The sequence below is a fragment of the Monodelphis domestica genome, chromosome 2, assembly GCF_027887165.1.
Source record: "Monodelphis domestica isolate mMonDom1 chromosome 2, mMonDom1.pri, whole genome shotgun sequence".
NCBI classification, from domain to species: Eukaryota; Metazoa; Chordata; class Mammalia; order Didelphimorphia; family Didelphidae; genus Monodelphis; species Monodelphis domestica.
In genome coordinates this window covers 532,299,498-532,312,712 of record NC_077228.1, presented here as the reverse complement: position 1 = coordinate 532,312,712, position 13,215 = coordinate 532,299,498, and the positions used below count along the sequence as shown (strand labels likewise).

General features: G+C 36.8%; 1 protein-coding gene across 8 annotated transcripts in view; it reads right to left on the bottom strand.

Annotated features, from left to right (window-relative positions):
- The window catches only part of GIGYF2 (GRB10 interacting GYF protein 2), a 151,733-nt gene that overhangs the window by 103,455 nt on the left and 35,063 nt on the right, over nt 1–13,215 (bottom strand). For 5 of the 8 annotated variants that reach the window (XM_056819965.1, XM_056819970.1, XM_056819968.1 and 2 more), the window contains one exon: nt 6,254–6,337. In XM_056819965.1, the coding sequence (XP_056675943.1) occupies nt 6,254–6,337 (84 nt within the window). Of the gene's footprint in view, nt 1–574; nt 998–6,253; nt 6,338–12,468; nt 12,526–13,215 lie in introns of those variants that run through there. The other 3 variants (XM_056819966.1, XM_056819967.1, XM_056819971.1) reach the window with 2 other exon arrangements.

Below are 13,215 nucleotides of genomic sequence, written 5' to 3'. Positions count from 1 at the left end.
CTCAGACCCTTCCCAGCTGTGTGACCCTGGGCAAGTCACTTGACCCCCATTGCCTAGCCCTTACCACTCTTCTGCCTTGGAGCCAATACGTGGTACTGACTCAAGACGGAAGGTAAGGTTTTTAGAAAAAAAAAAAAAGAAGTTGGGTAGCTTACTATACAAAGAACTGCTTAAAGATCTTCATTTCTCGTTTGATAGCTGATGATTCCTGCTTTGTGTTTTAAAGAAAAGCTAATTAACATGAAGTTATATATGACACAAAAGATGTGTTAAATTACAGCTTTGAATTCACTCATCATAATATAGGGATGCCTGCAGCTTCAGTCTCACACCAGCAGAACTAAGTTAGATCAGCTTTACAAAAATGATGACTTACTGCTTGCTGTCTCTTTTCTTTCTGCACCTCCTCCCACCCCACAAAAATCTCTTACCAAAATATCAAGCACTAAGCATTTCAATAATAATAAATCATGTTTATGGCCTAAAATATACACTGATGATCTCAATTTCAAAATCCAAAATTTATCCAAACATACTAAATCAATCAATCAACAAATCTTTATTTAATACCTACTATGTGCCAGGGCCTGTGCTAGGCAAAAGGAACTGACATTCTTCCATCAATCATGTGATAGTAGCTCTCTGTGTTCTAACAAAGAACTGAAAACTGAAGGAGGTGTTTGCCCAGAAACTGAGGAATGCCTGAACAAATTATGGCACCTGAATGTAACAGAATACTATTGTGATGTAAGAAAAGGATGAAGGGGATGGTTTCAGAATAACCTGGCGAGATTTCTATGAACTGAGGCAGAGAGAAGGGAACAGAACCAGGAACACGATTTATACATTAACAATACTGTAAAAGCAAAGGACTTTGAAAAATTTTAGAACTCTGATCAAAGAAATGACCATGCCCACATTTCCACAGGACTCATGAGGACACATGCTCATCTACCTCCTAAAAAAATATGTGATGGATTCAGGATACAAGTTGTGACCTATATTTTTTTGACATGGTCAGAGTGAAAATTTGTTTTCCTTGAGTAGACATATTTGGTGAAAGAGTTTTGCTTTTTTAAAAAAATAAATAGGGAACAAATATAACATAATAATAAATAAAAAGGAAAATCTGAGTTTTCCAGTCTATAATTTTTTTCTCAAAAATATAAGTGAAGAACCATTTCATCTTCTTCCAGAAGACCTATCAAGGTGGTCTTAAGCTGAGATAATCCTAAGGTAACTTGACTCCAATAGACAATGACAGAAAAGATCACTCAGTTATTGAGTATGTACTCAAGTCAGTTTGGGAATTTTATGATGGTTTAATATTTTAGATTTACTCCACCTTGCTTAGTCTAGCAATCAGGAATGTATACACCCCTACTTAAGAATTAAATATTGAGGAGGATGGCCTATGGCAGACATGTGCTAGCAAGGGACAAATAACAAACAACTGACAGATTTCCTGGGTTGTCCTAAGTCAAGCTTAAGCTACCATTGGTACATGTGAGACACAGGAAGTGATGTAAAAAAAAGTCACTTCCTCTTGCCTCTCTCTCTTTCACGGCAAAGACATGGCTGGTGGCATGCTTGCGGTTCTTGTCCGGGCTTGGAGTGAGCGTGCTAGGTGAGTGAGTTTAGCCTGAATCCTTTTTCCTTTATCCTCAAAAGCACTATCCTCTTAGGAGGCCCCTCATCTTGGAGTAGACCTCTTGACTGGAAGCTGAGCTAGTTTTAATCTTGGAGGAGGCCTCATGGCTGAGATCTCTGAACTTCCCTTAGCTTAGGCTAGGCTGGAAAATTCTTATACCTCTTTCTCTCTTCTTCTTAATTCCTTCCCTCTATATTAATTAAACCATCATATAATTCCCAAACTGACTTGAGTATTTTTATTGGGATTGGAATTAATCCCTGGCAACCAACTAAATTTATATTCAGATTTTAAAAAAACCCTAAATTTACCCCTTACAGTATAATAGCTAAAATCCTTCCATCAATATTCAAATTTTTATACTTTCTCAGAATCATAATCTTCCTTGTGTAAAGTGTTTCTCACAATTTAAAACTGATAGAAATGTTACCTATTCTTCTTCTTCTAGTCATTTCTTCCTCCTTCATCTCCTCCAAATCCAATTAGCTGCCAAGCCTCTTCAATTGCATCTCAGTATGTCTCAGCCCTTCTCTCCATTCTACTTCAGATCGTTTAAATTCTTTGTCTAATTATTGCTAATAGCCTCCTAACTGATCTCTGTAGTCAACCTCTTCCGACTCTAATTTATTCTCCATACAGATTCCAAGATATTTCCCCCAAAGCATAAATCTGACCCATTCCCTCCATTGACTAAATATAAATTCCTCAAGCTGGCACCTGAGGCCTCTGAATCAAATCTAATTTCCCAACCTTACTTCACATTATTACTCTCTTTCACACAGTCAATTTTACTTATTCAACAAACATTTAATAATGTTCCAAGTATTAAAAAAAAAAAGTATAAACAAACAAACAAACAAAAAACAACCTGAGCTAGGCACCAAGCCTTTGTCCTCTTTCGGGAATATAAGCCATTTTGGACATCTTTAAAAGTGTTAAAATGGCCCTCTTTTTATTAACATCACTTCTGTTAACCCTTCCTCCAACTAAAGAAAGAAAGGAAGGGGAAATTTTTAAATAACAAACAAGCCTAGTCAAGTAAAAGAAATGCATTACAGTGGTCTTGCCCTCCTTTTAGGAGGTAGGTAACATGTCTCATCACAGATCTCCTGAAAACATGGTTGAACACTGTTTTGATACTTTGATCTTCAGCCTTTCAAACTGCTTTCCATTTCAATATTACTTTTGCTAAACTGTTTTCTTAGTTCTGCCTTAGTTCATACTATCCAGGATTCTCCATTTGTTTCTTTCATCATTTCTTACTAGAGACTAGCATTTTCTTACATTTACTAAGCCATTCCCCAATAGTCTAAGAGGCAATCTAAGTCCCTCCCTACTTAGGTTCTTTTCCTATCTCCTCCTGCTTTTATTGACATCAGGGAGACTGTTGGGCTTGTGGCTATTCACTCCCTGGTATCTTCCTCCCTCCCTGGCTATTTCCCTGTATTTTTTGTTGTGTTTCACTGTCTGAGTCTTTTCACTTTCCTTTGTCTCGGGTAAGAGGTCCACCTGACATTGATTCCGTCCCACCCCTCCCAACTCTCCTCCATGTTTATATAATATTCTCAAGCACCCAAATTATAAGGACTATCAATTATCCCCCCTACTTTGTTTCTAGATGATTCTTCTTTGTAACTCTTCTTCCTCTTGTCTTCTCCACAAACCTTTAGAATAGAATCAATCTACCCTCACGACTCATTTTTCTTATTTAACTCCTTCATTACCTTTTGAAGATATTAAGTCAGGAGAGATATTTGTTTCTACTTCCCCTGTTAGTACTACATCATGATACAGACCTTCCAAAAAAAACCCAAACAAATAAAATTACCTTCCTAGGTCTGTTTGCATTCTTGTGTTTGTATTTCAAGCTGCCTACTCAGCTCTGTTCTTTTCATGAAGAATGCTTCGATTTCTCTATTCCATTAAAAAAAACAATTTTCACCTGCAGAATCATCCAAGCTCAGTTCTGCAAGTTAAGTCATTTGGTTAGTCGATCTCACTAGCCTTTTGGGATTTTGTACTCCAGATCTTCTGTGGTTTACAAAATAAAACTAGCAGGTCTTCTGACACGGATTGTCATTGTTGATAGACTTAAATTGCTTCTATCGCGTTCAAGGGGAGGATCTGCTTGGTTTTTACTCTGAGTCTTTTGGGTTTTACTAATAACCTCTACCTCCTCTAGTTTGGCCCTAATCTTTGAGGTTCAATAAGATGGATCTCCAACAAGTTGGAAAAGTTTCTCTGGAGTTTCAGGAATGAACAATGGGGGGCCACAGAGGCCCTAGGCTCGAGCTGTATTAGGCTAAGCATTATGGCTCACTTGTTCTCACCTAGAGTCTTCTCAAGGAGAGTCCTCCATTCTGGACACAAGAGGATTTTCCACTATACCTTCATGTCCATCACCATCTCTGGTCACCCAAGAAAAGCTGACCTAACTGGAATTGGATTTTCTGGTAGGAAGCCAGTAAATACTGGTTTTCTCTGCAATTCTGAGATAGAAGTCACTTATTGTCATTTTCTTATTGAATTGTTGTTCAGTCATTTTTAGTCATGTCCAACTTTTCATGATCCATTTAGAGTTTTATTGGCAAAGATACTGGAATGCTTTGCCATTTCCTTCTCCAGCTCATATTACAGATGAAGAAACTGAGACCAATAGGGTTAAGTGACTTACCCAGGATCTTTGCCCAGGGTCACATAGCTGGTAAGTGTTTAAGGACATTTTTTAATTCAAGGGTTCCTGACTTTGGCCCAGCACTCTTCTCCACTGTGCCATGTAGTTATCCTTATTGAATTAATTGGTCATTATTAGTCTGCCACAAACTTTGGAGTTTTTGTGGAACAAGGTTTCAGGAAGCCAATTTGGTATGATGTCTCAACAAGCAATTGTTAACTGCTTATTATTTACCAAGTAGCACTACTGCATTAATTATTGGAAATTCCAATGAAGGCCAAAACAGCCCCTAACCTCAAGATATGCTCATCACAATTACAGAAAGACTAATTAAACCAACCACAGATGAAAAGTGACTATAAATGGTGTATTTTACCCACAAGGATATGAAGTTGGATTGGAGGTCTTGTTGGCTTAAGTCTATCAAGTCACAACACATGCATGTGTGTGTATCACAAACACATGCCTATATAAGTCACACATACATATATTTATGTGTATATGTGGTCATGTGACTATATAATCTGTTTTACCTATGAGGAAAATGAGGTCCATGGAGAGAAACGACTTTAATAAAATCATCTGGTTATTGAAAGAAAGGAGGAAGAAATCTAAATCCAATTTTCCGAAGAACAAATTTGCTGCCTTTTCCCAAAACATACATGTAAAGTGCATGCAGACAAACACAGAACTAGATGGTCAAAAATCTCCAGGACTCGGAGTGAAACTAATGGGAGACAGAACAGCACAGTGGAAGAAATGACCAACTTAAAGAGTCATGGGACTTGCATTCAAATTTCTGGCTTCTGCTCCTTACTCTGTGTGGCCTCAGGGTGTTCTAGGAGCCTCTCTGGACCTCAGTTCACTAATTCATGAATGGAAGGATCAAACTTAGAGGTCTCGAAGGGCCCTTTGATCTTTCCTTTCTATAAATAAAGGAGAAAGTAAAGGCTTTCAGGAATGAACTTAGTAGGGGGTTATATATTTATTGGAAAGTATCTTGTATCAGTACAACTACTAGTAAATTTTCAAAAATAAAACTAAATTCACCCTTAAAAAATGAAAGTGAACAAAAACTAAAAAGGAAGAACTAAGATTCGTCAAAGTGAAGAGTACCACTGTTGAACCAGTTAGAGAGTTCCATCTACCAAGATGGTATTTTTTTTTTCCTGATGTGATTTCATGAACAGTCCCACAGCCTTTTCTCTGTCCCTCCTCTAAAGACTAAATATAGATTTCCCTCATTTCCAAGCCCAGGATTAGGGATTGGATGAGCAATGAATCACTATTAAAACCACGATAGAAAGGATAACATGATCAATTTACAGAAGAAAAATAAACAAATTTATTATGATGGATTCAAATTCCATGATAAAATCTATATTATGAATACAATGAACTATGAAATCACCCGCAAATTATTTAAAGTATGGATCATTAGTAGTAATTTTGTTAAAAAATATAACAAAATTAATCCAATATATTTATGAGTTTCTTGCCCATTCAAGAAATGCAAACTACTTAATAATTTGAGAGTAACATTTATAAATATAAAATTGCCATAAAAATAAATTATATGAATTCAATGTCAAAAAGAGGCCTTTTTATTATTAGTGAGTCTTTGGGATCTTCTAGACCAGTACTCTCCCTCAATAGCACAGATAATAAAGAGTTAGTTGTGAGATCTTCCTTGGGTATTATAGGAAAAGTAGGTAATTTTTCATCAAAATAAAAAGTCTAAGAGCCATATACAAAAATAAAAATATCTTGAATTTCACAAATTTCTCCCAGTGTCCACAAACTTCTACAAGTTATATGCAAATAGTGTCATATTACTAGTAGTCATAATAATTCCCTGAAAGAGAAAAAGTTAACTTCCCCAAGAATACTCAATGTTTAAAGAAATTTTTTTAAAAAGAGAGACTCACCATTCAGGTCCAAAGTTAAGTGTTTGAGTTTCTGCTGCCATTCTTTTCAATATTTTTACAGGAGATTTTTTTAATGTGAAATACCTAGGGGAAAAGAAGATCATCACCATAAAGTTAGTCACAAAGCTGAGATCAAGCTCAAGTTCTTTTTGTAGCTAGAGGATTAGGAACTTACTAATATTTTCAAAAGGGTAGAAACCTTAGAGCAGGACTTCAAAACCTTAAATCCATGAATTTGGTTAATATTCTGGTATCTATATTTCAATGTAATTAAATTTTTTTAAATAACTCTATGTACTTATTTTATACATTTAATTCTGAGAAGGGGTCCATGGGCTTCAGAATGCCAAAAGGGTCCCTAACACAAAAAAGGTGAAATGACTCTCCATTGGGGTAAAAGAGCTGCTGCCACTAATGTCTATATCCTCTCTCATTATAAAATTAACTGAGATTTTAAATCCCTGTTATGACACAATAGCAACCACTAAAATTCAAGCATCTCTAATAGTTCATATGAAAATTGGTTGGTAAGAACTCAGAATCTCTTTGACCCATAAAATAATAATAGCAACCAAACCATGTATAGTTCCCTGATGCTGACAACATAGCTACCGTACCGTACCGTGTGGTGTCAAAGAGGCCCAGATCTTGAGGGAATCTTAGAGCTGGCCATGTCAAACCCTTTCATTTATATTAAAGAAACTGAAATTTAACCAGTGACTCTGGGGACTCATTGAGCTCTAAACCCAATATCAACAATGGCAGGAGAGAACACTGCTGGAATCCAGGAAGTCCTGAGTACATGCCCTGCCTCTGACCCATGCTGGCCATGTGGCTCAGGGAAAGTTCCTAGATTTCTCATCATAGGGGCCTGATCAACCAACAAGTATTATTAACTATTTCCTACAAACCAGGCAAGTCTGTCATTCTATACAAAAGACACAATGGTACTCTGCCATTCCTGAGGAGCTCCCTTGACAGAAAAGTGGGTAAGTCAGTAAGAATCCCACACTTTTATGACCACTCATAACAATTAATGTAGTCCCTGGCATTCTAAAAATGGGAAATCCTTGTAAAATGAAAAAGGAACAGACATACTCCCAGAGGACATGAACAGGATCAGACTTGATATTAGTCCTACAAATAGAGCCAGAAAACAAAATATTGCAGCTAAATGTAAGTCAATGATTTTCAAGTTACTCCGATCTGGGAATGGGTATTGTTGGTTTGATCATTATAGAAAGGCAATGAGAAACATAATTTCATAAGACAGTAGGTTATTTCATACCACAGTGTTTATAAGTACTGGCAAAAAGAAACTCCTTGGAAAATAACTGCAACTTCTATGTCAGCAATGGAAACAAAGGCTAGTTGGTACAGAAACAGTACAAAGAACTCAGTAAGGCCTTATAAATTCAATATGAAAAAACTCTAGTACTTGGTATCTTCCACACAAAAATAAACATAAGGGAGGGAAGCATGAAATGTGCAGTTACAGCTCAGAAGAAACAAGAAAGGTGAAGAGATTACATGTACCCACATGAGCTGTCAGAAATAAGTCTAAAGGAGCTAGACAAAGAAAGCATCAAAAATATTAAACCAATTATATTTTAAATGAAATGACTCATTCCTAATATGGGAGCCAAATCAATTCAAGTTAGACTATTGATTTGTATAACAAAGATCAAAATTAATACAAAATGAGGTTTAAAAAGTATAGCATACAAATAAAAGAAATTCAACCTGAACTACGTAGATGAGCAGTTAATGCCCCCTCCCCAAGAGGATGGACAATCATCAATAACGATCATAATCAGGTATTTTTTCTGCAATAGCTTGGAGGCTGCTACTACTACTCCTCCTTCTCCTTCTTCTTCTTCTTCACTTTTTACCTCTTTAAAGCCCCAGTCTAATCAAATTATATTCAGTCACAGCACTAACACAGAAGACAGGGGGCAGCTAAAGGCAGTTTGTTTGCCTGAGATCACCAAGTAAGAAAACCCAGAGAGGAGGCCACACCCCCGATCAACACTCACAGATCAAGCAGAGGACTGAGAAATGATGGAATGAATAGGAGAGCCAAGAAAAGAGCAGTTTTTCAAGACAAGGACAGTAGATCAGATCTTGCAATTAAGAGATACTAGGAACTCTAGCATTTCCATTGAATAATGAGATCAGAAGCTAGTAAGAAAGAAAGTAGAAAAGAATAGGAGAAAATTAACTAGAAGAAATAAATTCTATTAGAGGGGAAGGCAAAATCAAGGGGGTGGGGGAAAGGGGTGTTAGGAGGAAGGAGACATGAGCAAGTTTGTAGCCAAGCTTTGGAAAATTAGATAGTTGGAAGAACAGTAGTCAGAAGGTATGATATAGGATAAAAGGTGATTTGATCCCAAGTGGTAGGAGAACTATCAAACAATAGCCCAATCATGGGGCTCTTCTCCAAAACAACCACATCTACACGTATTCACCAACATTTCCCCAACCCAAACCCCTCCTTTCCCTGTGTAAGCTCCAAAACCTTCACCTTTCCCCTCTTCTCTCACTTTCTACCATCACTCTTGGCCCAAAGTAAATACAGTATCTTTTTGATGTTTTATAAGAGTTTTTGTAGCCACTAACCCCAAAAGACAAAGATTTTTTTTAAAATAACAAATGAAGGAACAGTTACAAAGTTTCAACCAATCTTAAACTTTTCACAAAATAAACCTTTCCTAATATCCAATGGAATGTTAACTAGAGCTAACTCCTCCTGGCCCTCTGAAGACAAATTTCTGTTCCTATTGTGCCTTTATTAATAAATTTATGACTAAATATTGGTGAGTAACATGATACAATGGCAGGTATAATTTTGAATTTCGGTCAGAGGAACTGTGCCACTTCATACTTGTATCACCTTGGGAACTGCACTTAACACCTTTGGGCTTCAGATTCCTCAACTTAAAAATGAGGAGGTTGGACGAGATAGCTTCAGAGGTACCAGCTCTACATTTATGATCCTATGATACAGTCTTAGGGGGTTTCCAGCAACATTCCAAATTGAGGTGATTCATCAAAGGTCATACAGTCAGTATCTCTCAGGGGTAGAAGGTAAACCACAAGAATAACACTGCACTGAACCCATTCATGCTGCCCCTCACTTTATGATTTACCTTTCCACATACATGCAGTTTATCCTTAAAATACAAATTCTGTGAAGGTAGGAATTTTGTTTTTTGTCTTTGTGTATATTTCTAGCATGTATGCATGCTGACTAGATGCTAAATGAAGAGTTATACAGTATTTCTTAGGTACGAAACAGGGTTATTTGCCTGTTTTGCTCCAAAAATTACCCTACCCTAACATGGGCAGGAGGAGGAAATGTTTGTAGGTTGCAAGGAAGCAGTAGACAAAAGAATGATTGACAATAAGTCAGGCAAGATGACAAAAAGACAATAAGGAGCATATAAGATGGAATAGAAGGATCCCTTGTGCATGTGGAGGGGTTGGCCTTGGCAAGGGGAAAGGCTACCTCATTATGTGAGACAAGGGTAAATGATGAGATGGTGGCAGCAAGCAACTGAGTGATGTGAGATGAAAAGGATTTGAGAAGACTGAGTTCTCAGTAAAGAGCATATTATTCTCAGTAAAATATGAGGCACAGTTCTCAGCTAATAGGGTATGGAGGTGTGGATGGGGTAGTTACAGGAAGCTCAGAGAGGGATGAAAAGATTTGGAAAAGCCACTGTGGTGAGGAAAAAAAGGTATAAGATTTTATCCAGTTGAGGTTATATGACAAACTTGAAGTGGACCCAGGCAGGATGGGTTCATGATTTTCACCAGTTCTGTTCAGCAGCCAGTCACTGAATTCTCTGAGGAAAGGAAGTCCTGAAAAAGTTAGGAGGCAATGGATAATAGAATTTTGATTGGGTGTTAGATATGGACCAAAGAAGTAGAAGTTATTGAGTGATGGTGGTATATTGAGAGACTGGAAGCAACAATGGAGATCAAGGAGGAGTCCAAATCCTTTTCCTGACCAGTGAGTTGAGGGGAATGAGTAAAAGTGCAACCAGAGTTCAAAGAGTGGCGAGGGAGGCTGTCATTAGGAGGGAATCAAGGCCTTTTCTAAGGCCAGAGATAGAGAAGGGAGGGAAGAAAGAAGGAAACTTAAAATGAAGGATAGAGAACAAAGCGTAACTGTTCATCACAGAAGGTACAAAATCACTGGAATGAGAAGGGTATGACTGACCAGGCAGGAGTTTGTTAAATCACTAAGCAATGAGGTCAGGTGGGTTATCAACACTACTGGACCAAGGGCTTGGCATTTTCCCCTTCCCCAAAGCAGGAAACTGTCCTGAGACAAAATGAATGAAAGAATAAAGCACACATTAAGCACTTACTGTGTGCAAAGTCCTGAAGATATGTGTGGAAAGTAAAGCAGTCCCTACTCTACTAAATGAGATGACACACAGAGAATGGGACATCTCCCCTTCCTCTTTCAACAAAAACTGACAGGAAAATGGGAAAGCTGTCTGGAAGAAAATACAGTGAGACCAACATCTCACAATATATGCCCAAAAGAGCTCCAAGTGGAAATATGTCCCATAGTAAAAAGATCATACTATAAAAAAAGTAAAAGAAACAGGGAGCGACTCTTTGCAACTGTGGATTAGGAAAGACTCCTTAATAAGAAAGTATAGAGGAAAAACTATATCAAGAAATAAAATGGGCAATTTTGATTATATGAAATTGAAATGCTTCTACACAAATATAATGCAGTTAAATATAAGTTAACTCAGGGGGGGAAAAAATCCTTGCACCAAGTTTTTCTGTTAAAGACTAATATTCCTTTTAAAAATGTATAAAATCAAGAACCATCTCACAATAATAGTCAAAGGCTATAAAGAAGCATAAAGAATGAAATTTAGGCTATCAAAAGTCAATAATAATAAAACTGTAAATTAAATCAATTCTAAGGTTCTCCCTCCCACCTATCAGACTAGTAAAGATAACAAAGAAAATGACAATTTTGGGGGATTTGAGATGGTACTAATAAACTGCTGGAGAAGCTATGGACTGATCATTCTAGAAATCAAATGGAATGATATCCCTCCCAACTCATGTAACATTGACTACTAGGCTTCTGCCTTAAGATGTAAAGGGGGGGGGGGGGGGGGAACCTATATATGCAAAAATATGTATAACAACTCTTTGTTGTAGCAAAGAACTGGAAACTAAAAGAGGGAGATCATCAGTTGGGGAATAGCTTGACAAATTAAAGAAAATGTGAATGGAATGGGTAAATGAATATCAATATGCCATAAGAAATGATGAAAGAGATAACTGAGAAAAAAAGAGAAACAACTTTAAAAAGTCCTAATCAATGCATCTGACCAGTACTACAAAGAGCCATTGATGAACATGCTATGCAAACACAAAAGTAACAGAATTTTAAATGCTCAACAAAAGACACATTTTCAGATGTGGCCAGTGCATGCATGATTTGCTTGATTATGTTTATTCATTATAGGGGCTGTTTTTCCCCCAAAGGGATGAAATGGGGAGCAAGAAAGAGTCATTAAAATCCATTTTTTAATGTACATAAAAGTTCAGAATGTTACAAATAGATTGGCTCTGAAAGTTAAACTAAATTTATTATATACTTTTTTTGAGGTAAGTTGTGTTTTTTTTTTGGTTTTTTTTTTTGTGGAATAGAGATTTGTAATTTTAGATACACTGCCCTTTTTCTGCTCTGTTTTCTATATGGAAATGTCCTTTTTAAAAATCTTTACAAATTCAGAATGTTTTAAATTATAAACAAATGAAAGAATAAATGAAAAGAAACATTTATAGTATCTATTTTGCAGGGATCTTTAAAAGGCTATTGATTTGACTGTTTAAAAGTCAAAACTGCCACCATCATCAATTCATTTAACCAACTTCTAAAGCTGATCATTTAAAAACCATGTGTACAACTAGCGCAAAGTTGCCAGTATCAGTAAGAAACAGAGGTATATCACAATACTCAAAAGCCATGATTTAACTCAAAAAATTCAATTTTTTAAAAGCTGATTACTAAAAACTTCAAATGGCTCACTGAGAAGAAATCATAAGGAAGAAATGCTATTTGTTTTCCATTTTTTCCCTCAAACAGGCCCTTGTAATAAATTAAAGGAACTCCCACCCTCAGCTAAGACCTTCAGCTCTATCCTTCACCCATTCCCTGTGCTAGGCTGTACCTTTACTCAGGATCTGTTGAAAGCAGGAACAAGCCCAGATAACAGGGAGCTTGGCACCTGAGAAATAAAATTCAAAAAATTAAAATTAAATACTGTACCCCTTCCTTCAAAAAGTGCCAGACTGAAGTACTTGAAGGTCAACTCAAGTCATGGAAGCACATTCCATTCTCTTTCCTGAAATGGACCATAGAGACTGAGAGGGGATGGATGCTGCCCCCTGTCCTATACCAATACTTTAGACATCCTTTCTTCACAGCTGATTCAGAGAAAAATAAACAGAAATGGGCAAAATCCTCTCCCTCTAATAATGCAACTTATATAATAGCTGACAGTGATAGTCATTTTACATATATGATTTCATCTGATCCTCAACTGTAAGATGAAGGCAATTAACATCTCCAATATATTAATCTCACAGCATCTGTACAGTATCTGAGATTCTAAAATACTTTAACATACACTAATACATGACAATGGTTCAGAAAAGTCTTAATAGACAAGCAGACAGGTCAAGAAATAACATCTGCACTTTGCAGAAAACTTCAGAGGGTAAATGGCCAAAGTCACTCAGATCAATGTAAGTGATAATAATACCAGGAAAAGAACCTACAGTTTTGTGGTGGGTCTTTTTTATTTTCATTTATGCTATTCCCTTCTGTTTTTCCATCAGCTTCCCATCCAAATCTCTCTGTCCTTCCATATGGAACCATCCTTTGTATCAAAAATTAAAAGGGGGGGGGGGGGAGG